General features: G+C 49.8%; 1 protein-coding gene across 3 annotated transcripts; it reads right to left on the bottom strand.

Moving 5' to 3' along the window:
• Positions 1-133: 133 nt before the first annotated feature.
• On the bottom strand, positions 134-26895 carry gstcd (glutathione S-transferase, C-terminal domain containing). Of its 3 annotated transcripts, XM_048999785.1 has the most exons (13): positions 26775-26895; positions 26121-26244; positions 25097-25552; positions 24034-24474; positions 22375-22629; positions 20641-20734; positions 7365-7480; positions 7177-7221; positions 6544-6672; positions 3149-3282; positions 2854-2884; positions 1726-1795; positions 134-984 (listed from the first exon to the last, which is right to left on the bottom strand). In XM_048999785.1, exons 3-13 carry the CDS (start codon positions 25502-25504, stop codon positions 833-835), a joined length of 1875 nt encoding a protein of 624 aa, XP_048855742.1. In that variant the 5' UTR covers positions 25505-25552; positions 26121-26244; positions 26775-26895; the 3' UTR covers positions 134-832. The 3 variants fall into 3 exon arrangements, with proteins under 3 accessions (XP_048855742.1, XP_048855741.1, XP_048855740.1); XM_048999784.1 differs by lacking the exon at positions 26775-26895 and having other exon boundaries at positions 7305-7480; positions 26108-26209; XM_048999783.1 differs by lacking the exon at positions 26775-26895 and having other exon boundaries at positions 7305-7480; positions 25998-26132.
• Between the last annotated feature and the right edge of the window lie 5 nt (positions 26896-26900).

Here is a 26900-nt window from a genome sequence, read left to right as displayed (position 1 = left end):
CGAGGAGTCTTATCTCACTTGTTTTGTTTATCCTATCGCTGGTGGAAGCAGATAGACAAATCCCAGCAGGGTGAAGAATCCCCTGCATGTACTGGTGTACTGGGGTATGCTGGGACCACGCAGATTATACTCGTTAGATTTTGAAAACATTTATTCAGTATTAAAATGCCATACAAATGCCTTCCTGAACTGTACGGTAGGAAATGTGTATCTATTGTCTCTTTTTTGTGTCTATTTTTCCTTCTTCTTGTCTTGTTTCGTCCTCAGCCGGTGAGGTTCACCATCAGGGAAAGATTCCTGTTATCATCAGGATCTGCAGCGTGGACGACACGCCTGGTTTAGTGGTGTCCGCCGGGTCGTGAAGACTCTGGAGACCTGAGTTGGTGGGGGCGGGGGAGGGGTGCATTCCCCTAAAGACCGCTCATAGCGCGATGCAGGATCAAGCTCCCTGGATCACTGAGACGATCATCTCAGGTGGCTTCAGGTATTCATCTGAGCCCGCCGCCTGACGTTTTAATAACCGTAATAATCTTATTTTATATCACCGCTTCTTCTTCGGAACAGCTGCCTAAGACTGGGGTGGTCCTCAGCTCCTGGAAAGGTTCCTAATGTAAAATCAGGTTCAATAAAACATGTTTCTTTGCCTGTAAAACTTTTTTTATCCATAAAATATCGACAATGCCCTTAAACTTGAATTACAGCCCTATTTTTCCACCTTCTTGGTATAATGGCACACGGTGCCATAGCAGAACTGATGGGGGGTTAAAAAAAAAAAACAAGATCGCATCGCGAATACAAGAGGAACTAAAGTCCTGGGATGCTGTCCCTAGCTTCAGCAGAGTCTCTGGCCTGCGGGGACCCCGACCAGCATGTTGTTCTTGGGGGAGCAGCTTGCAGGCTCCATGGTCAGGACCCTGACAGAGTAACCCAGACTCTCGGCGGCCCAAGCCCGGTCCAGATCCACCAAACCCATGCACTGCTTGCCTAAGGAGAGAGAGGAGTTACAAATGGCACCAATAAAGTGCATCTTAATCTTCATTTCCCATCAAAGTAAACAAAAAAAATCGGAAATGTTAACCAACATCTGTAAGAAAATGCCAACAGGAACAATGTCATTAACATGTTACAAGCATTTCAAAGTTTAATTAAAATGAAGAATCTTATTACAGGATATGTTTAAGGGGCAAATCCTGTTACAGTGTGTGTGCTAGGATGATTATTTTTGAAGTCTGCTTGGAAAAACAGCAGTGTGATGCTGTAGGAATGTTCTATTGGTGGCTGTAAGAATAGAGAATAAACTTGTTAGGTTGTGCTCACCGACAAAAGGGAAAGGTCTACCCTATCGCACCTCAGCGCGTCAATGGAGCGGCAGCCATCAGAAATGACATGATTTATAGGGGCTCAAGCTGAACGGACCGTGGGAAGGGGGGGGCTTTGTTTTCAGTGCCAGTGAAGTTGGCAGAAGGTGGGGTCATAAATTCGGGGATGAAGGACACCTCTGAAAAGCTCTCCTACATCTTCAGCCTCGGCGATACGTGCTCAGACCAACAGCCTATCCATGAACAAGATTTACTCCTACGAACACCAGCAAGCTCATGTTTCAAACGCTGCCTCCGCTAATCTGATCGCTCCCCTGTATACTGATTACCAAACAAGATCATTTAAAACTGGCCCACGGGGGTGTCGGTGGTACTTTGGAATCTATTAATGGAGTAACCTACTTACCTATTAACTGTCGGTCGGGAGGCAACTGCCCAGCCGTTTGGTCCGCGAACCTGCAGAGGATCATGTGCTCCTGCGGGGAGAAGTTGGCATACGGCGTCTTGTGAGGTGGGTACCCATGCATTCCTGTTTGTTTGCAACTTGCTGGAAACTTCCTAAAACCTATATCCTGGAGGTGCAACCCCCCCCCCCCCCCACCAATAGAACTGTCACAGAGTTCAAACACGGCTGGGCAAAAGGGAAGTTCTTGGAGGTAGAAACAAACCACAACACGACACTCCCTCCTCAGCCTTCCCTGGGGCAGCAGTGCACCTTTGCTAACAGCCCTCATCGTGATTCCTGTCTCTCTAATTGATCCCATTCTTCACTCCGCGATGAGAAAGCATCCTTTGGGCCAGCATTCAGCCATTAAGGCTCAGTGTTAAATATCGATACTTCCAATTATTGATAGTCCATCTCGGTGCTGCGTTATTCATCATCATGCCTCCTGGCATTCCAGCCTGGCGGCGGAAGGCCCACTGACAGCGGCGGGTCCGTGCTTCTGGGCTCAGTGCTGATTCATCAGAGGGGCGCTAAATACTGCCTCGTATTTCAGGGCAGAGGATCGTCAACGGCCACACTGTTTCCCCCCCAGCATGGTGTTAAATTGATTAAATCCCAAGAGAGCTTGCGCGCAGGACAATGAATAAAGCAGATACTTAGAAAGAACGCTTATAAGGAACAGAGGTGATAACGTCACAAGAAGAGGCGAAGTTCATCATGCCTTTTTTAACGTGATATTAGCGTTAATATAAAGTGTCTAAACAGGAACGCAGAGTCTCAGGTTTAATTAAACCCAAATAAATCCACAAATCCCAGCCGGGCCCTTTTAATCTCCAGAATGTTCGACGCCGCGGCACGAAGCCGATAAGCCCAGAGGAACCTCGCGTTTGTAGATTTCCGGGGCAAACTCGTATCATTCCACACACCCCCCCCCCCCCAGGAATTTCAGAAGCTAATCTGTTTACGGCTCCTGAGCATAAGCTTGACAAATGGCAACATCGCAGCGACGACTACAAAACCTGCGTGACTCAGGCTGGATGCTGGGAACCAAACCTGCAGATCGCATTCTGATGGCGCAGTGGAACGTACCTTGTAGCTCAGCACATCCGAAAACCGCTTGCTGCAAACAGACGTGAACGTGTTAGATATTTCCATTAAATTCACACATTCCCCAGAATGGAACAGCGTAGTCCCAGTAAGGTATCTTAGTATTTGTCGGTAGGGTTACTGGGCTCAAACAATGGATATGAGCAGTTGGCCTGCTTTTGGTGCCTTCAATGTTTAACTTGCCCTCTGGTGAATATTCTAAAGTTAATAAGACACTAATGTCACCCATGCCGTACTCAAACAGGAAGTTCCGTTTTGTGTCTTCTAGGTGACCCACCTCCGGGGGAAGGTGAACTTCCAGGTGTTCTGGACGAATCCATAGCAGCAGGGGCTGATGATGAAGGCGGCGGCGGCCTGCGAGCAGTGCTCCAGGACCATGTCTGTGGCCACACCGCAGGCATGCAGCGCCACCTAGGGGCACACAGCGGGGGGAGATCGTAACTGGACCGGTCCAGATCCTGGGGCCCCCAACTTCCCATTTCCACTTAGCGAAAGTTGAACCGCTTTCACCTCTTATGAAGAACTTCACCCCTGCAATGAATAATGAGCCCTTCTGTTGATGATTCACCCCCATTAAGGGTAATGGGCCCTTCCATTGCTGATTCACCCCCATTATGGGTAATGGGTCTTTCCACTGATGCCTTACACTGTTCAGAGTAATGGGCTCTTCCATTAATGCATCACCCCGCCATTATGAATAATGGGTTCTTCCACTAATGGTTCAAGGAGAGCAGCCTTTCCTTTCCACCAGACCCTCTTCTGTGTAGAGCTGCAAGCTCTTCCATCTGAGACCATCTCAGGGCATCGGGGGGGGGGGGGGGAGAGTGCTCTGTATAGTTGTTGACCTTCTAGACACTGCCCTTCACTGGAATATTTCTCCGAAGCCACTCCAGCTCTCTGCAAAGGCAGCACGGCACCTGGGCTGAGCACGGTTGCCATGGGGAAGTCCGAGACTTCTGAGGAACCGCGAGTGGCCACGTTTCAGAACCTCTACACAAAAGGGAACACCGTGGAGCGGGGCACAGCTCGGAACCTCGGGAAGGTTCCGGATTACGGCTCATGTTGGCATGGCACTTAGCGCGAAGCGTCGGAACTCGGGAAGTCCACCTGATGACCGGAATCATTCATTGGAGCAGGAATATGGGACCGGCAGGGAGGCCATTTCAAGACGTCTGCATCCCGAGAGAATGATTTTGGCATCAATCATGAGTTGCATTAATTTAATTCTATTTGCGGGAAATTAAAGACTGCAAAGGGAACTGGGAATCAGTTATGTCATTACTTACCAATATGAAACGTGGATTTCACAGATCGGGGGTAGGAACGTGGTAAAGGGGGCTGAAAATACAACTTAAACACAAAAATAGTCCACGTGGACGTCCACAGGCAGAGGCCCCGCTGTTGCCTTATCTCCTCCTTGGAAAGGAGTTCGCAACAGTAATGAAAGCAAGATGGTGGGCAGGTTTGGCACCCGACTGGAGGAATTTTGTTTTTCATAGCAGAGAAGGCTTAATAGGCCGGGAAAAAAAGGGGACGGCGTGTTCCTCGGGAAACGAGCGGACATGCACCGCACGCCCGCGCTCCATGTTTACTTTAGCTACAAGCCCCCAGTCGCAAAACTTGCATGTCGAGAAAAGCCCTGGGAAGATGCACTTAGCAAAAAACCTGAGGCCATTATTAATAAGCTTTAGCCACGACCGCAGTGAATAATGCATAAAAGAAAGATCATAAGGGGTTGAATTGTGTTAGCAAAGCGGCTCTTATTAGCCTCATCAATCTTGCTGGGGATTATTCACATACTTTCTGGGCTGGAAAATGCTTGTTTTAACACTGCAGACTTTCCTCAGCATCGACCCTCCAGACCACTGAAGAAAGTGAAACGTGAGCCTCGGACAGGCCTCAGGTCCGGCACTGCGCCACAGCGGGTCTCCGGCTCTACGCCACGGCGGGCCTGCGGTTCTCGTTCCTTAACCCGCGAGGAGACGAACACGACGGGTAGCAGGGTCCCCGACACGTCTGTGACCTCAGCCGAGCCGGTGCGGTCCTGCCGGTCCGAATCCTGTGCTCAGTAGTGTAGCCACATTTCCGTCGGGCCCTTTAGCAAGGCCCTTAAACCTCCGAAAAAGGCTCCAGGGGCCCTGGATAAATGGCTTAATTCAAATGTCATGAGCAGATCTTTAAGAGCCAATACAGTGTCGTTCCATGCACAGACTGTAGCTGGTTTAACTTGCGCAGTGAGCTTCTGTGCAGTGGAAATTCTCTGGATTATGTAAGTTCAGGTCAACCCTTATAGAAGTTCTACAGAAGACTATGAACATGCTTGGTAAATACTTGAGTCTGGTTTCCTTCATTTCTTAAAAAATAAAACTGCAAGATGACTCGTCCAACAAAACGGAAGCTAGACAGACGCAAAGTCGCGTCCAAAACGCCCTCGCGATTCCAAATTCAGTTAGGTGGGAGAGGCAGTGACGAACGCTTCCAGCAACCGGGGAAAATAACTCCCGCTTAAGGATCCCGGGCACCGACACAACAAAAACCCAAATATGAAGCCTCCCCTGCAGCTTTCAGCTCCCCGGCCCCAGAGTCCTGTGTCTGACAGCCATATGACAAAACGGGGGCTTATTTCACAACTGGCTGGGGAGTCCGAAGCAGCCAATCAGATTATTAAGCACGTCACATCACGGCGTCTTCCTTAAAAAAATTTTAATCGGCAACTGATATGGACGTTAATTATGCAAGACATTTGTGAGTAATTAAGTGACAACTGGTACCGAATGAATTCAGAGAAGACAAGATATTAAAGGAGACGTGACCGCAGAAGTCAGGCTGCTGAGGTCTTTTTATATAGTAAGGATGCGAGTTTGTCCTTGAGCGATGCAGCTCTCGCCTGCCCGAACCGTGCAGGACACACAAGAAACACACTGCAGCAGTATGGGATGAGTCAAGATGTTCAGAGATAAACTCTGGGAAGAGTGCAATCCACGCTTCCAGCATGGTCACCAGATGTATCAGATATGAGAAAACGAAGCATTTCTAACACAAGCTCAACATACAGAAATATGAGAAACCTGAAACTGTAGAGGCAGAACTCAACAGACAAAGATCAGAGACTCTGAGAGGGAGACCTCGAACGAACACGGCCGATGTAGAACTCAACATTCAAAGATATGATGGAGTTAAATGCAAAAATGGCCCACAATGGTGATGGACATTGCTAACCTCAGGCCGGCAGGGATGAGAGGGAGCAAGACGGGCCGTCAATGGGAAACTGTGTTTTATTTCAGACTCCCACGGGGGTGAAAGGGCGCCTGCAGGGTAAAAACTCTCGAATGAAGAGCAGAGCTCTCGGAATTCATTAACTCAACCATTCAAAATAAAACAGACGCTGTGGGCCTTTCTTGAGCACGGAAGGACAGAAAAATGAAAAAAAAAAAAAAACAAATAGTTACGTTTGTGAAACGAAATGTACAATAAGCTCAAGAGAAGACGGCAGTCCTTGAAACTAATGAGGGATTTTTGGGTGGTGGGGGGGGGGGGGGAGTACATACACGAGCAGTGAAGAACCAATGGAAATTAGGACAACAAGAGACTGACCCTGGGGGGCCAGTAGGGACGTGTTACAGCCACATTCATATGCATGGCAGAGATGCTCGTCGTTCCGGTGGGACTCACCCCTATCTGAAAGGGTCCAGTGAAGTAATCCAGGTTCGCCTGGATAAAGGACACATTCTTCAGGCTGAGTTCGGCACATCGGGCTTTCGCTCGGAGCAGGGACTCCTCCTTGTTCTCGATCAGAATCACCTAAGAGGTGTAACATCTGTCAGTGGAACCAGCGTGTGTACCACGCCACCGAGGCGACCCTCGACATAATTCGCGATCGATCCGCCGAGTCTCCGCGGCGAGCGAGACCCAAGGCTGCCGTCAGTTAGGGTTAGATTGCTGCAGAGGTAACGGAAATGAAACCTTCAACCAACAAACAGCATTAGGCTCTCCTGGGCCCCCGAAGATTCAGTGCTGGCTTCAAATTAAATTCTGCCGGCTGACAAATGTTTGGTCTCCGGCTGTTATGTTTGGGGAGAGGAGGAAAAGGGTTGGAGTACACAGCACCCCGGTGGTTCAGGGTCGCGCGACTCATAAATTAAGAGAGTGAGGGTGGGGGTGGGGGGGGGGGGGGGAACTCACGCCAGCGGGAGGCTGGGACTGAATTCAATGTTTTCTCAGGTTGAGCCGTTTGCCGCTGATGGCCATTACCGAACCTGGAGCAGAGGGCGTAGCCGGACGAGGGCGACATTTAGGCAGTCTTACCTGGCACTCGGAAAGGGCGTGGGCGAGAACGATGCCGACGTGTCCCTGTCAACACAAACAGCGGAGAGGACGAGGCTCAGGGCGTTCAGGCCGGCAGCTTCCGGAATGGGACTGACACATGAACCCACCACAGAGGCCCAGAGCCGCGTATCGGTCGTGTACAGCGTGACCGCCCACCCGACGCTTACACCTCCACTGCAGAAGTCCACCACCCGGTCTCCGGGACGTGCTAACTTCGTCACCATGGCGACCAGGTTGTTCAGCTGCTGCCGTTTCCTCAATGCCCGGACGTCTGACATTTTTCCTGCAGACAGTAAATGAATAAATCGATACACACGTTTAAAAACCCCCCTCCCGGCCCAGTGCCTGCACGTGAAGAGCTGAAGAAATATTTCATATCCAACAGCTTTATTTCGCCGTTACGGTCAGTTTGACGTTGTGCTGCTATAATCTGCGAAGACGTTCGTGAAAACAGGAAGTTTTACGGCAAAAGTTCCCAGCATCCCCGGCACCTGAGGCCAACAAGGCTCCATGGGAGCTGGCAGGACAGCATCTACTTTCTTATGAGCAATTTTCCTTGGTGCAGGCTTGACTGAATGTGATCCCCATGCCTCCATTTCACACCTTATTCTCATCCCCCCCCGCCCCCAAAACCAATGTTTTCTTTTGAGCTTAACTGCTCCCCAAACCACTTTCGGTATGTGGCCATTCCAAAACGCGAGGCCTGGCTTCCTGCTCTGCTGACCCGCAGACAGGGAGAGGTGGCAAGGATGCACCCCATTAACTCAAACTCCCCCCCCCCCGTCCCCGCCCCAAAGCTCACCACCCTCCGCCATCTGCCCGTGTTCACTTCAGAGCCGTAAATCAGGAGCGATGAGTGCTTCGCTGTGCCCTGTGTCACGCTGTGATATCGCCTCTGCAGGAACATCAGAAACTGCTCGGAAGGCAGGGGAGCTACAACCATGGAATTTCATGATCTTCCTCACTTGTGTCCTCATGAGTTAGACCCCCCCAACACATCTGCCATTATCCATCCTCGTTATTTTAATTAATATCGCTTTCTGCTGTCATTTATCATTTCATGGGTGGAAAATAAAAATGTTGACTAGCTGCTGTTGGCGTCTGCTGTATTTATCAAGATGGACGTTGCGACAGTCTTGGTTAAATCACCGCCAACAGTAAGCCATCTGCGCTGGGGAACTGGGACCCGGGACACGTTGGGTCAGGTGTCAAGCTTACCCGGGATTATCCCGACATTTAAGGAGCCAGAATTCCGGTACGTTCCGGCGTAAAGCATAACTTATACGTGAGAGTCCAGATTAAAATATCAGCTAACAAAAGAGGGGGAGGGGAAAAAATTTAAAAAAGTTAAAAGCCAGGCGAATTAAAAAGATAACATGGTGTCACATCTGTGGGAGGCCGAGACGAGAAAAGAACAATTCGGCAGCAGGCACCAGCACGCCAACCTGTATTTCCCAAAAAAACATAGCCTGACCTACAGTACAAGCGCACCAACAGACGCCAGCAGGAGTCGGAGCGGCGCGTCGTCAGGACCGCTCCGCATGTGATCACCGGGGTGTAAATTATAGTTATTATATCCCCCCCGCTCCTCAAGTCGTTGGGTTTGAATTAAAGGAGGTTAATTCGGTACTTCCTGGTGCCGTCCCGTATGCAGCCCGGGGGGCACGACCTCACTCTGATTCATCGCTCTTCCTGGCATAATGGGTCAGGACGGCTGAGGAAGGGGGTAGCTGCAGTAGTGGGGGTTCTTTTGGCATTCCGCCCACACAAAAAAAAAAAAAAACACTCAGAGCACATGGTCTCCGCTAGGTGGGCGGGGCCTGCCTCTTGGCCACTGAGGTGCAGTAATAACCCTTTTCATGTGGGGCGACCGCACACTGGTGAGCCCCGTCAACCCAGGCTTCTCAAGGTGGCTCGGCCCTGTCAGAGGTTGTGCCGTTTCACTTCAGCGGAAATATGCCAGCCCCTTCCAGCTCATAAAAGCCAGTAAAAAATTCAGACCGAAAGGGATGGGGGTGGGGGGGTTGGGGTCAAGCCGGCCGAAGCCATAAACGTAACAGCCAGGCGTCGCAGGTGCGCAGGGCGTGCGGGCAGGTGAGAGAACCTCGCTGCAAACGTGATGTCGTAACGGCCACCCCGCTCTCCCAGACGCCATACGCCAACATCCCCCTCGTGCCTCGGTGCCATTCAGCTCCGTTTCCTCCCACACAAATGTCTACGCAATTTAAAAAAAAAATTTTTGGTGGGGGTAAACCTGGAGAGAGAGGGGCAAAAAAAATGGATAGACGTCACCTCTGTGCATGAGGAAACGTACAGATGAGCCTAAAATTGGAGACCGGTCTGCTGCTAACGGAGTGTGGAGATGGGTGAATTTCTTCCCGGCAGAACACAGGTATGGCACACCACCCCCCCCCCCCCCCCCCCCAAAGAAGCTTGTGGAAATATCTACACCATCCTCCTCATCGAGTTTACAGCACTGAAACGCTTCTCAGGCGTAACTAATCCATCCACCGTCCCCTCAGTGAAAGTGCAGCCCAGAATTTTACCGCTGGCTTCTAGAATTTTACCTTTCACACCCCCATCCAACCCCCCGCTGGGAATTCCTTGGGATGCTTCCTTGGGATGCAATCTCATTTCCTCCTTTAGGGGGCCTGTCACGTTAACCCCCCCCCCCACCACCAACCCCATGAGAGACTCTGTGCTAGAGACTCAGCAGGAAGTATGTTCTTTATGGAATGGAGAACGACAACTAGAATGTCCTATTTTGGACACGTGAAAGATCTCTATTATATTGGCATGGGTCTCCCTGGGACATGAGGGGCCTCACCTGAAGGGTCCTTCGGCGACAACTAATTCAGCTAATCACTCCTCAGGGCACTCTGTTCACAAGCACGATGGGCACGTCTGCGTTCGACGGCAGAGGCTTGCCGGCAGCCGAACGTCTCAGCCGTCTACTCGAATGAGAGTCAGCAGGCGGCCCAGCAGGTGAGGAAGTCAAGTTCGAGAAACAAGATTTCGCATGTCCGGGCTCCGCCAGAGCGTCCGCGGATCCTCCCCGCAGCCCCAGCTCCTCGGCAAACACCTCGCCGTGCCGGCAGGTAATATCCCCAACTACGCGAGTCAATTTACATAGAAGCGCTATAAAAACACATCCAAACAAACTGGGGGGGAGGGAAAAGCCGCGGGATTAAAGCGAGTAGAACTGCTGTAAGGGAAAATCACTACCCCCCCCACCAAACCAGCAGGACTAAGAATTAACCTGCAGATCTTCATTCCTTCTCACGGGTCCCGAAAATCCGCTGGTTCAGTCTCTCCTTCCGGAAAGCTGCTTTCCCATAGAGGGTGCCAAGCTCCCCACCGCCGGGCTGAGAAGCCTCGCACGGGAAAATAAGACCCAAGATTTCCATTGTTTCCCAGCCACAAATGGAAAGACTTTCATATCAACAGCGGACACCGGATGTATCCCGGAAGCCCAGCCTCAACATCAAAGCCATGTAAAACCTTTTGGGAAAATTCCTGAGGGTGGAAAGAAAGGCTACACCTTTAAAAATATTAATAACTGACCAGATCAATGGAGAAATCGTGTATATTTATGTTATGTGTGAATAGCCTGCTTCAGATCATACCACACCATGTGACTGAGGTCTAAGCTCTGATTGGCCACTCTAATACATGCCATTTCTTCAGTTTGAATTGCACCCATGGCTTGGAACGCTGTCATACTACATAACCGACCTTCTTTTGAGTTTCTGATCACATACAGGCACCTTGACATTCTGCTGGACAGACTGCAAGTCATTAGACTTCGAGGCCGCAAGGCAGTCCCAACCGGTACGCTCCCTCTACCACGCTGCACAGTTGGGATGAGGTTTTGTGGTTGGTGTGTTTTGTTCGCTGAAGTCGTGTACGATCGCATTTACTGGAAAGCTCAACTTTTGTCTCGTCTGTCCAGAACATTGTTCCAGAAGTCCTGTGGAACACCCTGGTGGTTGTTAGCAAACTTTACACCACCAGCAACATTCTTCTGTAGAGCAGTGGCTTCTTCCAAGCTAACTGGCTATGAAAACCCACACTTTGTTCAGTGGTTTTCTTATAGTATACTCATTAACACAGATTTAACGAAGCAGAAGAAATGCATGCAAGACTTGGGCAATCATCCCTGGGGCACCTGGTCACTAATTTGAGGAATTGAGGGCGTGCTCTTCAATTGATCTTTGGGTACAGTAGGGCAGCTGCTATGCGTTTTGCACTTGCAACCTGCCCAACAATGATTTGAAGGTGGCCCAAGACTTTTGAAATCCTTCTGCAACCATTCTTGGTCTTAAAAGCTTTGACGACTCTCCCTTTTGATCCATCCATATCGCGAAGTCATTCCTTTGCGAAGAGCAGGTAACCAAAACATGTTTCGGGTTGTTTCTTATTACGGCGACTTAGATGAAGATCAGATCAAATACATGTAGAAATCTAGATAATTCCAAACGGGTCCACAAACGACTTCCTTACCACAGTAAACGACAGCGGCGATAGGGCCCCCCTAGTCCCTTGTGGTTATAAAAACAAACATGAAGGAGGTGGATGCAGATGGATGAGCAATATGGGGGGGCCAACGGAACACCCACAGTGATATACCATCATCCCCTCCCCCCCCCCCCGGCAGCAGGTGAAAGATCCAGGTGGTAACGGATTCCACGATGGTGTTCATAAACGGCACCATTGACAGAATGCGACTATCATGCCACACATTCCATAACCGGCAGGAACAGCTGGGTGGACGGAACACGTGAGTTACTATTAACCGTTTGGGCCGGACCCAAAACTGCAGAACTACCCCCACTAATGGACGCAAACTCTTCCTATGTCACAAACACGCATCTAAAGGCACAATAGAACCAGCATTTTTCTCCTGCCCCCTTTTTAACGGAGTTCGGGGCAACGGCAGCAAGTAAACAATCCAGCTGACCTATTTTTAAAACTAACCCCCCTCCCCCCATGGCAGGAGAGACAACAAAGATACCCCCCCGGCCTCATCACCTCATCAGTCTGCAAACCCTTTGGAATTATCTAGATTTCTGCATGAATGGCTCCTAAAATGTGATTTGATCTTCATCTAAGTCATCATACTAAGCTCCAACTACCCCCCGCCCGCCCCCCCCTTACCCCAAAGACAACGGTGATGAATGAAAGCCGAGTAAATCCCCTTGACATCCACAGAGATGAGCTTGGATGCGGACAGGGAACACCTCCAGGACTACGGCCGATCTCCCTAGTCAGTCACGCCGGCCCTTTAAGGCCCGACTAGGAGAAGGAGAACAGGAATAAATGCAACACCATGGAAATGTTGTCTTTGTGAGGTGTGTGTGTGTGTGTGTGTGTGTGTGTGTGTGTGTGTGTGTGTGTGTGCGCGCACGCTCATGCTGCAGGGGAAACCTGCATCTGCCGCTCATGATAACACCTACCATACCTTCAGCTTCAGGTGAGAGATTCCAGGAATGTACCCCCCCCCCCCCCCCCACTCTGCTCTCTCAGGCAGTTCCTGAAAGCCTGGAGAAACAAGCCCGCAGGAGGAATACGAAGCCGGCAAACATGTAGACGACTCCGCTCTGGGGCTTGGGGGGGGGGGGACGGCCTGCCTTATCGTCAATTTCCCAATCTCTGAGCCCCCCCCAAAAAAAAAAGGAAGACAGAAATCACTACTGGATGACATTTTTGCGCAGTTCACCGCAGCTGCTGGTGCATGGTGCTGGCAGCATATCTGCGCAGAGGCAAAGCCAGCGGCTGACTGCTGGAAAGCATGCATTAGTGGCCAGGCAGCGAGACCCAGCGTGACCGCAGCTTACACCGGACATAAATCCCACGCCGTTCAAGACGACATTAATTCAAGGTCACACTCTTCAGACATTGCTGGCTGTTGTAATGGGCTTTAGCGAGCCAATTACGGTCTGGGATGACATAAGCGGCGGTGGCGTAATGCAAAGGAGGCGTCGGGCAAATTGCGGGGAACACGGGGAGAAATTGTGAGTTTCTCAGAGACTTTTAGAGGAACCGTGGTGAAATCTCGCCGCAAAAGGAGGCCGAGAGAAAGGCCTTCGTAAACAAAGAGGCCGCGGGAGCCAATTCGCTGATCGGGTCGGCCGAGCCGAATAAGAAAAGAGGGTCCAAGGTGTGTTTGTCCATTAAGTTAAACTGCATTGGTCCAGAACCAGGAATGAGGGATAAAAAGGAGGGGGTGGCACCTGTAAGAGAGATCTTTACATGCCAGACAATGCTAATAGTGACTAATAGACATAGATATTCAACACACAGCACAAGGACAATAAAATGCAACTCTAGTCTTTTTTCATACCGTCGCTAATTCCGACATCCATGTTTGAAAGGACTTCCTTGCTTGGTCAACCTCCCTTTGCTAACCGTCATTTTGTCCATTTTTATGCAGGAAATCGCACTGCAGCGGGAATCGCACACATCAGGCCCATCTGAGGGCTTAAAGGAGCACGGGGAGATGATGTTCGTGCTGAGGACGACGCTCCTGATTGAAGACACCCTCATCTTTAAAGGAACATACTGTGACCCCCCCCCCCCCCCCCCCCCCGAAAGCCTTCAGGATGCTGATGAACAGCAGCGGCTCATCATTTGGGGTAGATCTCACTTTCCTTATACTGTCGGCCGCCACACACAGATTTTCCGTCAAAATCGGACAGACGTGGCTTCAGGCGGTAACGCTTTTCGGACGCGCGGCTCGCCCTCATCACTATTAATGCCTGATCAGTATCGGGCTGCTCTCGCACACGACAGCGGACTCATGCAGAAACTCAGGGTCAATATAATCTCTCTAACCGACGCCGCCTCGCGAATGAAAAACAGAGACGTGATCAAACTCCCTCCCATTGACGTGGAAGCGGCACCTTTCCTTTAACTACTCGCTCACCAGTGAATTTCACCCTCCGTCAGGTTGCTGGAGAGGGAGTAAAACTGGGGAAAAGTCCTGTGAAGTCATCCTGCGGCCGACTGGCACAGACTGGCGGTCGGGTGGATGAACTTGACGGCTAACACCCCGACCCCTACGTAGCCCTCGCAGAAGGCCTCAACCTTCCCAAAAACAAACTCCAAACATAATTCCTGAGTTCGCCGCTGTTCGGCTAGAAAAACCATTAACTGCATAATTTCTCACCCCACTCTAGTGTCTCCCCCCTATCCTTTGTTTAGCTGTCAGCTAAAGTGTCAAGTCATTGTGTGCTTGTTTTAACTGCCAAACTATCTGCCCCTTCGATCCAGTCTCGACTGACCGTCAAATGGACGCCTACATGAGTTCCTGATCTTGGGGGGGGTGGGGGGCATTACCTGTTTCTGTTCTGGCAACACTGGTGCAAAGGTCATCCATGTTTCATGGTGCCACATTGTAGCAAGGTTTCCAGAAGATAAGGGACTTGCTGCCGTCTCCCAAGTCCGAACTCTCCCTGAACCCGTCAGACCGTCAGGATGCCGGCAGCACATGTCCATTACCGGGAGTGGAATGCTATACACCGAGAGCACGGCAACCACAGAATCACTGCTTCGTGTTGCCGGGACGGTAAAAAGAAGTGGAAGCGGAGACAGAAGCCACCCCCCCTCATTCCCCAGCTCAAACCCTGTCCCCTCCACCTGCACCACAAGTCAGTGTGAAGCCAGCTCAGGAGTGCGGTCCTCAGCTGAATATTGAGGCTCCGTTCATGCACGTGGGGCGGTGGAAATCCTGGCATGTTTGTTTTGAGAGAAAGCAAGCAGAATGCGGGCAACTGCCAAGCCCGCAAGAGGAGAACACCCCCCACCAAGGAGGTATGGCGACAAGAGAGAAGACCGGGAGGGAGACCAGTGCCGTGCAGACACCCCCAGACCCCGGCGTCGACACCCATGCCCTCTCCATGACCCAGCATCTAGACGAAAAGGAGACCAGTCACATTTGAGCTGCCGACAAACAAGGAGGGGGCGTCCTCAACCCGCCCGAGGCCGGAATTTCACCCCGTCCCCCGACTTTGACATAGGCCACAACTGTCACTTTGTTATTTCTGCACTGTGCAAGAAATAAGTGCTTACTGCGGCAGATTGGTAGTCATGATGAGTGCAGTGGCTTCTACCGAGGGGCTTGGCAGTGCTAGCGTAGGGCTCGGCTGACGTAGGGCGGTCCTGAGGGCTCCGTTTACGCCCAGCTGGTGCCATCTGAGGGCCTGCGGTATTCACGGTGTTGGGGGGGGGGGGGGGGGGGGGGAGGCTAGCACGTGGTATGCGATGAATTGGCACGACGTGTGTGGTGAGCAGACTGACGAACAAACAACAGTCCATCAATGCCCCCCCCCCCTCCCCTCCCCCAAACGGGGGAACTAGATACTTCTCAGTGGCTGGGAAGAACAGCAAGGCCCTAAATAAACACGAGCGAGTAAGACAAGCCCCTGGCTCTCAAACCCACAGAGCTGTAATTCCTCCCAACAGAAGATAATCTGTCCTCTACATGTAACCCTGCAGTAGACGTTAAAAAATAAACAGTAATTAGTGTCTGGGATGGGGGTGGGGTGTCCAGCAGGTTTACAGCTACGTAAGAAGCTACCGGTTAAGGATGATCAGACCAAATAGCAGCATCAAAAGGGGAGCTTCCCTAGGGGCAGCAATGAAACCACAGCACCGAGGACAGGAGCAATTGACGTGTGCTGTGAGCTGCTAGCTGGTTACCTTACCAAGTCTGCTTCCATGGACGATTATCTTTTAATGCCGGTCAACCAGTGCTTGGTGCTGTGCTTGGACGGGGCGCCATGGGTGTGGCTAACAAGCGTAAGGTGATAACCCAACGAAGAGAGAGCGACAGGCAAGGAGCGACTTTGACAGAAGGTCCCTGGGGAGCCTCGGTCTTTCAAGGAGGGTTAACAGCCTGGGAAAATACTGGGAATGACACTCCTGGGCTTTACGTTACAGCCAGCTGAGGGCATTAGCTTAAGATGTCACTCATGGGTACATCCAGAGGACCAGCGGTGACCTTCACACGAGACGCATATCTAACCTCCAGAGCTCCCACGGTTCTAAGCAAATGGGTGCCGGTGGGTGTTGGCTCATAACTCTGCAACGGGGGGAGTGCCAGAAGGACTTGACCTTGTTGAGATGCCACAAAGCACTGGAGAGATCCACACGAGGAGGTTTTACTGAGACCCTCCCAGCCACGCTAGATTTGGAATGCATCCCGACGCTCCTGTCACCGGCGGTAAGATCCGGGCTGCCCCAAGTCAATGATATTCATAGCAGTGGGACGAAGGCGTTGGCGCCGACAGCCGGGCAGACCATTCTCCGCAGAAGCATGCCGTGTAATTGCTGACGCGTCTGCCTCGGGGCTGCGGGAATGCGGAGAGCCTCTCTCAGAGGCCGTTTTTCAAATCCATCCGCCCCACACTTTGTCCTCCCCGAGTTTTTTCCGTAACACCCCAACAAAGACCCTTTGTAAAACCGATTAACAGAGACCGGTGCAAGGCATGCACTAGATTTGCAGAGAGAGAAAAAAAAAATCACAGGTGGTTAAGAAATAAATAAAAATGACTTGACTATGGGCGGAACGGTGGCTTAATGGGTAACAGAACAGGCTCACGGCTCCCGGGCAGAGTGTTCAAATCCTGCCCCGGCCCTCTGCCGACAGAATTTGCATGCCCGGTGAGTTTCCTCCTGCAGTTCTGGAAAACCAGCCTTACTAAACTGACCATGGTTTAGTAAATGGTTTGTGTTGGACGGGCAACCCATTCGGGGTGTCTCTGCCCTGGGGTTGCGGAAGCTCAGAGTTACCATGTGCTGGAGATAGCCCAATGTGAAAGGAAAATGGTAACTCATTGAGAAACTAAAACAGTACCATAGTTTCCTAGGTAGTAAAGCCCAAAAGACACTAGGATTGTAGGAGCCCATCAACATGGTTCTTCAGTAATTACCTGCAGGCTGCACAAATCACTACTCCAACACAGAACTTCAAAACACCACAGCCCAGCTCACATCTCAATTACCATGCGGGCCAGATTCCATCTTCCTCAGCGGCTTTCAAGTAGCAGCAACAAAATTAGTAAATATGGGCAACAAGACACTTCTCTCCCCTTGGGAAAATGCAAGCCTATGTCACCTCACGGCAAGGCTTACGGGTCTTGACCGTCTCCAGAATCCTGCCCCTGGTAGCCATGGAAACGTGGGTCCAATATGCCTCGGTGAGCAGTTAATCTACAAACTGATGGGTTTGGGAGATGAGCGCAAAGAGGAATTACGAGAAGGCGCATGTTAGATCGGTGTCCAAGGGTTAACATTTCATTTGAGGAGAAGGATTATATGGTCCACGCTAGGGTCAACAGTGATATGACAAATGAGATAAGGGACAGGAAGGGAGGGAGTACAATCCTTTGCAACAGGTCTCTACATTAAACACATTTATTATGGTCTTTTCTCGAAATCCAGACACCGATTACCCCAAACTCCTTACGAGACCTTCCCATGAGAGCAGCTCATTCCCATACAAAAGTTTGCATGACTTTCTGTAAATCGAAGTTTGACATGCATCGGACAGCGATTGTTCAAGCCTGACACAACCCGGAAGTGAAGACATGGTTCATTCATGGTTAGGGATGATATAATCAAATCATGGTTAGCGGTGGAATGGTCCTTTCATGATTACGGGTGACAGGAAGAGAGGAAGTCCTATCTCCTTCTGGGAATTTGACCCTTTTTACATTTTCTTAAATTTTGCAGCATTACCAGTCATCCAGCATGCTCACGATACTTGTATATTTTTCAGATTCATACCTATACCTGCATCAATCTGGGACTGACTGATTTCCAGAGAGGCTCGCAGGATGCTGCAGTCATCTTCATATAAATCGATGGAGAATCGATTGAAGCGGTTCGGACGCGAGATCCAGATTTCTTTAAAAATTACACACCTGAGGATCTGGGGGATCAGGCTCCTTACGAAGTTCTTCATTCCATCGCTGTAGGGCTGGAGCGAGAGCGACACGCAATGGCAAACGAACCGGTCGCCAAGCAGCCGTCGTCTCACAAGGCAAACCTATTATTTAGCCACGGTGCTTAGGTATTCAGAAGCTCGACAACCAGGCCTCCCACCAAGCCTGCATTTATTAAGATTCAGGGGGGACCAGTGAGTGCGAGTGAGGGAGTCGTTGGCAGATATAAGGAAAACAAAAGACATAAAACAAAGTACCAATTAACTACTGAGGAGGGGGGGGAGAATCCAGAACCCTATTCCACCAGAGTCGTTTTATTGGCATCTTTAAATCTTACAATTACAGCCCTCAACGAGCCAGATTAAATGACCTAAGAGCGAAATCGAGGAACGCCCAGCGATTGCTGCAGTCGACACAGCGGTTAGTCAGGGGCGTGACTAACCAAGTATAGCGTTTGCCCCCATGTGACTGGTGATCAGAGGTCAACCACCCACCCTGAACAAACTGGTTTTCGCAAAACTCATGGCGAGACCTTCCTGCTGCTAAGCCAAGTTAGCCTAAATGCTAAAGTCATGCCAACATAATGGCGACAACTAACAGCACATTATCGCATGATATTGTGTGGTTTAGCTATTTAGTGACCTGTATGCAAAATTGCTTTAGGTGATAAAATTACCCTCTCAGATGAGAACAGGTGGTCCACATTCCCCATCCAGCAGTCACGGACATCATACTTCCCGGTGTGGCATTTAAATGTGAGGAAACCCCATCACAATCCAACTCACAGGGAGGGTAACACCTGCTGGGCCCCTTTGGGAGCGAAAGAGATGGGAACACAGATAGACTGAAGGATCCATAACACAGAATCGGTACAAACCGGCCGGATCTTGCCTCCTTTAATACTAATTACCAACGGGCCACAACACAAGAGATACCAGCGTGACAATTTGCTTGGGGGGGGGGGTGGAGGGGGGCTCCTTCCTTCTAAGGAAACCTTGTAGGCTGTGCATGACTCATTCCCTTATAATTGTCCCGCCAAATCGTGTTACCAATTCGAGTGCTTTGGGGAGACTTAAATGCGAGATTTGGGACATTTTAAATAGCGAAAGGAACTAGTGAACATTACTCGTCTTCCTCCCAGGGTAGAGAAAAACCACTGTACATGTTTAATTTAAGCACAAGTTGATATGAACAGGCTGCTGATGACATGGGCAGGCCTGCTCATATTTATATAAGCCTTTGAGCGTGTCTGTGCTGAATACTCATCTTATTCAATTACGGGTCCGTAGCAGGGACCAAACAGCAAAGACCCAAATGGGATGCCACACACACACCTACAGGCAGACGCAGACCACTGGAGATGGAGAACCAGGTAGAGACTGAAATATCAGCATCAGTTTCTACAAACGTCATATTAGCACCTGAAAACTACCATTACATTTCCTGCATGGACCTTTGCAACAGGTCTCTACCCTATTTATTATAGTCTTTTCTGGAAATCCAGACACCAATTACGGCAAACTCCTTATAAGACCTTCCCATGAGAACAGCTCATCCCCGTACAAAAGTTCAGCATAACTTACTCTAAATCGAAGTTTGACATGCATCGGACAGCGATTGATGGAGCCTGACACAACCCGGAAGTGAAGACATGGTTCATTCATGGTTAGGGGTGACATAATGAATTCATGGTTAGGGGTGGCACGGTCCATTCATGGTTAGGGGTTTGCCTATATTGTCAGTCATTACCTGGGTGAAACTGGAGGTACAGGGCAGCATCGGCTAACTTTACATTTTACAGCAGTGGAATGGCTGCCTTACTCCTTCAGTCACGTGACACTCGATCCCCGGGAGACATCGCTGGCAAACGAGCCGCGGCTCCAGGCGCCGTTCTGCTGAGACAGCGACTGGCTGACGCTCAGGGCGTAACCAGGCGACCCGTCGCTCAATCGGGGTCACTCTCCAGGGGCCCCTGCATTTCTCAGCCACCGCCGTGACGAGAGAAAAGGTCACGGGGCCAAAAAATGCATCCATCTTCATGGGGGAGGAGGGGTGTTGAGGGGCACTTGCTACTGTCTCCCTCACCGGCAATAATGGGGAGGGGGGAATTGTCCCACATCTGGAGAGACATATTTTATGTCTGACTTGAAACACCTGGAACTGCACTAGTGCTGTTTCCCAACGTGTCCAACACGTGGCTGCCTCAACACAGACCCTCGGGGGAGTGGGGGGTGCTCACTGAGATCAGAAATAATGCCCGGCCATCGCGCGTATGCAAACGATCCTATAAATCCACCATATGCGGCCCCAAGGCACATTAAAAACCGCTGCGTTTCGGTCCGCTGCTGCACACACCCAGTGATTTCCCAGCCCAACGGAAAACCAGACCAGAGCAGTAATCTCCTTTAATACCGACTTCTCGAGGCGAGACCTAAGTCACAAGCGTGTGGGACTGGTGCGTATCCCTCTGCCACGAGAACCCCAGCGGCGCCGGTACCTTCTGTGGGATTGACAGCCGCCGGCAGTCGGTCCCAGTCCAGGCTCCATGATGGGCAGGGATGGGGGGAGAAGATGGGCTCGACGCCACCCTCCTACGTTTCACACACACACACACACACAAAAGGCACAGTCGTTACCATAGAAACTTCCCAGGACCGCACAAATCACAGCCTGAACACCAAAACTGTTTGTACAGCAGGCTTCTTGGAACCGTCAACGAGCGGCATTCTGATCCGGCACCCATTAGAAGGGTTACTGCACGATAAATCTAGGCAGAACAAAAGCCCACCAAGTCCTGCCTCCCCGACATCTCACAAGCATCCTCAAAAGCCCAAGATGGGCTATAAACGGACTTTGGGGTGGGTAGCTAGGGCACCATCCATCTCTGGTTAGACAGGGTGCTGAACTTTTCAACCCAGCTACGGAATTTGGGAATCGTACAGTAAATTGTTCTAAATTGTGCAATTCAGTTTGTAATAAATGCGTTGCACTCAAAACATTTTTTAATCTACGATACTATGTTCAAAAGCCAAGTTCTGTCAGTAGGGTCTTAGATCTCAAAATGTTTTTGACCCACCACAGACAGTATGAAACTCAGCAGATAAGGATACTTGGCCCGTGATCAGAAGGTCGCTGGTTCAAATCCCAGGGTTGGTTGAGTGACCATTGGGCCCCTGAGCAAGACCCTTAATCCCCCAGTTGCTACTGGGACTGTCTGACCCATGCAGCAGCTAAATGAGCATAATGTAATACATTTTTCTCACACAGCAAAGCACAGAATTAAGGTGGTTCTGAAACCAAGACGTGCTTCTGATACAATCTGGTCATTAAAAGTCATTCTGCCTCTTCTGTTTGGGACGAGGGCATGCTGTTTGGACAGCAACCGAGATGGATGCGGATCCAGAGTCACAGGCCACTCGCCTGGGGGGGGGGGGGGGGGGGGTGGGGTACGCCAACTGGCCATGCCGGCAGGAACAGCTGCGACACGAAGCACAAGCAATGCAGCGATCACTCATCTGGGGCGATGGACGGAAAAAATGATGCTTAGGGGGGATACCACTAGGGGCGAGGGGGGGGCTTTCCACTCACGGCAGCCACAGGGACCCCCAAAAAACGCCAATTTATAAACTCAGGGATTTAAAGTGGGGGGATGTAGAACAAGAGGGTAATTTGGGGACTTCTGGGGGGAGCAGCTACATCTGTTCAGTTATAGCCCCCAAACGAACCCAACGCTGAAGACCCACCAATCACTGTTAGACCTCGGTGTCAACATTGCGGGATTATGAGCTGTCAAGCTTCGCATATGGTTCCATTTTTGCTTCCATGTTCATCATTCATACAAACAAAAAACAAAATTCATTCATACAAACAAACAGGCAAAAATGCAGCAAAAAAAAGTGTGTGTCCCGGCTATAAACTCCCCCCCCCAGAGCACGGACAGTATGACAGCGTCCCCCTCCAGACAGACTACTCAGAGATATGGGCGACGTAAGAGAGAGCAGGCGAATTCCATCAAAGCCGGCCAATTTCACAGCGGTAAGGCTGCTATCCATACGGAGCCGAGCTGGATGCGAGCATTGGTAATGGGACACAAGGTCCTGCTTAATGCCATTACTGAGATAACTGCAGTGCTGCTTTTGAGAATATAAATCTTTACAGTGTCAGGTTTACTGGACCAGAACACGAGTTACGGAGACGGCGGCCTCTGCACCCATGTGGACTGTTTAATTACCTTAAGCTTGGTCATCGTAGGCCTCGGGCCTCCAACAAAGGCCGCCTGCACCGCCCCCCTGCTTTCCTGCTCCTCTTCCCCAGGCTGCAACAGCTCTGCCTGGGTTGGAAACACCGGGGCCTGCGGGGTGAGAAGAGCAATCCCGCAGGCCTCAGCGGCCCTGCGCACCCCGGGGACCTCCTGGACACGGAGGTACCAGCGGTGCAGGAGCGGGAGCCGGGCCGGGCTGCTGTCGCCGTGCTTCTGTAGGGCACGCTGTGGGCCAAAAACACATATCCTCAGTGAGGGGCTGGGAGCTCAGGGAGAGTAAACTTCATGAGGAGGAACTCAACACGGGTGATGCTAATGGTGTAACTCCAAGTGTGCAGGCATCTCACGGGACAAACCTGGACGCCGCATCTGCCCAGTCTCAAAACAAACTGCAGTTTCGCTCAACTTGCCCAAATTGAAATCCCCATAGAAAGAGGCGGCTAGTTAATTAGCCGGCATGCGATAAATTCACTCCCGACGCTAAAGCTAGTCGACTAGCAGCCCTCGGGCCAGATCCAGCCGCCCGGTTGGATCCCTTTGATTGGTTCATGCTATTTACGGTGAATTAAAGGGGAAACCATTTCTGTAGGTGCTTATCGGCTCCATAAAATCTGTCAGTTATTCCTAATTGTCCCGCCCCATCAGCGTTAACATCCAATTACAAATTAGCCACCCAAGCTGATGCCACCTGCCACAACTGTTCCTGCACAAGATATCCTTCTTTAAGCGTCCTGGGGGGGCGGGACTGACCCCAATTTGGAAGTAATGGAGCAGCCTTAACCTCTGCTTAAGATTATGTATAACGGAGGGTGGTGTGTGGTGCATTGGGTTAGCACATTACGCCTGTTGATTAGAAGGTTGTTGGTTTGAACTCCAGAGTCAGCTGAGTAATTTCACCTTTGTGGGCTTTAAACCCACAAATGCTCCAAGAACTGCATGACCCCGCTTTCAATATGTACATCACTTTGGATAAAGGCATCTACTAAATAAGGAAATCGTATAAAATAATGCTTCCTTTTAGATTCTTTTGCTACACTTACTTCCTTCCCTTGTTAGGAAGGTTCAAATTTAGTCGGCACCCAGGCTCAGCGGTTATTACGGTCAGGACATGGATGGGTGGAGCTGGAAATGACCTGATATTTCACACAGGTGTCCCTCCACCCCTCTAAACTCCCGACAAACAAAGCCTCCACCAAACTGTCTCCGCGGCAGAGAAGACCGAACTCATGGGCCAAAATACCCGGGAAAAATCACAGTCTGCTTCACAGGACGTCTTCTCAACCATATAAATACGACCTGCCAAATCTCTCACTCTTCCTGCCTCACGCATCTGAATATGCTGAGAAACGCTCATTTTCACACAAACAGCCGCGCTGAAGTGGAGTCCTCTCGCACGCTGTCATAATAAAGGTTTTATCTTCAGCCTTGCAGTACTTCTGCTAGAAAACAGCAATGCTGCTCTGCTTCAGGCATTATGCTAATGACATTTTAGTATGTGCATTTTTATGGCATGCAATATAAAGCAATCGTTAATGAGATTATATATGCATAGGATTCCGCGTGCAGCAAAATTCATAAATTGTTTGTAATTATTGAAATTCACCAAGTTAAAAATTCCAGTGAACTTACTAAGTAGTAGTGCACGCAAGGTATGAGAACGAGGTCAGCAAGGGTAAAATACAAGCCCTCCGCAAACACATGTTCCAGAGGGGGCAGCTTGGTGGTCTTCACTTTCCTGATGTCAGAGGGCCCCCTGGTGGTTGGAGTCTGAACTGCGTCCACCGACAGCTTGGCCAAAGCGGCCCTGAGCTCCAGTCCGTCAGACCCCTGGCTGGGAAGGGGCCCGGATGCAGAGGCCTCTTGAGGGCCCGCTTCCCCCTCCTGCTGCTGCAGCTGCAGCTTCTGCCGCCGAATCTTGTCGTCATTGTGCACCTTGACGGGCTCACCCAGCTTCCGCTCCAGGTGCAGGATGGCAGCAGGCACCAGGGAGTCTGGCCCTCCCGGAGAGCGGAGGAACTCCTCCACGGCGGAAGGGATGCTGAGCTCACACAGCCGTGTCCACTGGCTCACCTGCAGGGGGCAGCAGAGTGACAGAATATCAGTTCTGTGCAAGGAACTGAAAATTAACCTCCAGGATTCAGAGTGGTGTTTAAGCATCTCACACAGTATACAAAAAAAAATTGCATTGCATTCAGTTTCTTGAACTGCCCTTCTCTCCGAAGCTGTTCACAGAGCTTTACCCCGTCATACAGCTGTATATTTCTTTGGAGAAATTCTTGGAGAGTACAACAGCACCCCTTCCAAGTACAGATCCCTGCCCTTAATTGCCACGTTGCCTCCTGGTGCCCCCAGTGGTGAAAGCTAAAATCTCTGGAGGGTCCCAGCTGCCTTACTCTTTACCATGGAACTGAACCGGGACTGCTCCCACACTTCTGCTTTTAATCAGAATCTAAATGTAACTGCTGTCAGTAAAAATGAGTAAGACTACCACTCAAAGAGCTTATAGTCCGTTTTTATATGACAGCAATATAGAAGAGGACACGGAATAAAATAAAGTGAATTTCATTTACGCATTTTAACACAATAAAAAAAGCGTCAAAACATTCCGCTGGGTTTCCTTTTAGTTTAACCCTCTACTAAAGGCACATCCGATATTAATCAAGGCACCAGGTTATCCCCAGCAGCTCCGTACCTCGGCGCAGGCTTTAAAGCAGGTTTTCTTGAACCCGAACAGCGCCTGCATGTCCCTCCGGAGGGGCTCATCCTCACAGACCTGGTGCAGGATGTGTCTCAGCACCACGGCCAAACCGGCCCGACAGAAGCCGCCGTCCGCATCCAACACGGCGGGCAGCCGGCAGCTCCTAACCAGTGACGGCATCTGTTCCCGTCGGATTTCCACGGCGCCTAAGCCAGTCGGGATATGCCCGCTCCATGGCTGCCCGTCTCCCGCCACCAGGAACAGACGGAAGGACGTGCACTCGCAGTAGGAGAGAAGGAACAACACGATGGAAGAGTGCAGAGGGAGGACGGACTCCTCGCTGCGGCCGGTAACTTCCAGGAAGAGACACTGGTGCTCCTGCTTTTCTCCCGCATGGTGCATCGTGGTGCCGTCAAGACAGGGGGTCTCTATCCAGGCCAGCGGGCTAATCTTTATTAATTAACAGGACAACAAGCATGGCAAGAAAGCTGACTTAAATACATACTGAAACTAAATTAATAATTCTGCATCAGGTTAGTAAATTCTGATTAATGGCGCTCCTCTAACTGAGAGTCATAATATAAAACTTATAAGAACCACCACTGAATCATTTAATTCGTATCTAAAGTTTATAGCGTGACGTAAATAAATTAAATGTAGCACAAAATTTCGAAGATTGCGTGGGGTGATTTGATCGATATCAACCTGTTATCCAGAAACTGCGTTTAAATCAAGGCTGCCAACTCTCACCAACCTGGCGTAACATTCGCGCTCACGCATGAAATCTTACAGCAAATCTATATTATTCTATTATAAACCTAAGATTAGCTATATCGAAAGCATTGGGGTAGTTTGCAAACCCTATTGACTATTTGCAAGGTAATAAAACTCTTACATATATGTAAATGTGTCTCGAAGTGAAAATCTCACGCCAGCCAGCTGCATAAAGTTGGGAACCCTGGTTTAAATGTGACACTTCAGGTTATTCATACTACTTATACTCACGATGCCGACGTACCTCTCACTGCACTTTCAAAACACTCACGCCGGTCTTACAGAACTTCCTGGTGTCACAACGAAAGCCGCTCGTCTGTCCACAAAACCGCGTATCAACAGACACAATATTTCACTATATTAAATCTCTATGAAAAGAAGAAGAAAAATCAGTTATTTTTTGAATTAATGATTTACATTTAATTTATTAAAATTGTTTTATGTCACATAACAGCAATACTGTATAGGTAAGGTTGTCTCTGCGGACGGATTTAATGGTGGGACTGCGGAGCGTCACTGATAGCTTTCTCTGTTTCTAAAGGAGTTCCTGCAGATGTTATGCTGCGGAAAATACAGAGAAAGCTGTCTAATGAAACATTAATTAAAATACTCGGAAGGATGGCGTGGGTCGATTTTTGAATACATTTTTATCCTATGCTGATCGAGGGTGAGAATTCACCATATTTGCGCGTTTGTTAGCGATTAAAATGCGGTTTTCTCGGTACTGTCTATCTGTTAGTTTTGTTTTCATATTTCAAGCTTAGATATACTAATAAATGTTACGTTTATAATGTTGAGAACAAAGTGTTAGTCCTATATGATGTATAAACGAACTAGAGTAGAGGAAAATATTTCAGTTTCCTTATAATTTCATTCTAGTGAAAATGACTGATAATACCTTTTGTTTCCTCGATGCACATCTTTTTGGTTCATTTTACAAGTTGTTTTCTTGCTGATAATATGCTAATAATGCTGATAATGCAATTTTTATGGTGTCATATGGTATTTGATGATAATAAATAAG

This window comes from Brienomyrus brachyistius, unplaced genomic scaffold (assembly GCF_023856365.1).
Source record: "Brienomyrus brachyistius isolate T26 unplaced genomic scaffold, BBRACH_0.4 scaffold47, whole genome shotgun sequence".
Lineage (NCBI taxonomy): Eukaryota > Metazoa > Chordata > Actinopteri > Osteoglossiformes > Mormyridae > Brienomyrus > Brienomyrus brachyistius.
The sequence above is the reverse complement of the archived record's forward strand: the minus strand, read 5'-3'. Positions and strand labels throughout refer to the sequence as shown.

What these genes read in the sequence shown, in the direction of transcription:
- gstcd (XM_048999784.1), bottom strand. Translation starts at nt 25,504, where the DNA reads ATGCACCATGCGGGAGAAAAGCAGGAGCACCAGTGTCTCTTCCTGGAA. An exon ending in CTTGCGTGCACTACTACTTA is followed by an intron (nt 22,630 to 24,033) that starts GTAAGTTCACTG and finishes TTTGGCCCACAG; the next exon opens with CGTGCCCTACAGAAGCACGG. An exon ending in AAGTTCACCTTCCCCCGGAG is followed by an intron (nt 2,885 to 3,148) that starts GTGGGTCACCTA and finishes GTCTGTTTGCAG; the next exon opens with CAAGCGGTTTTCGGATGTGC.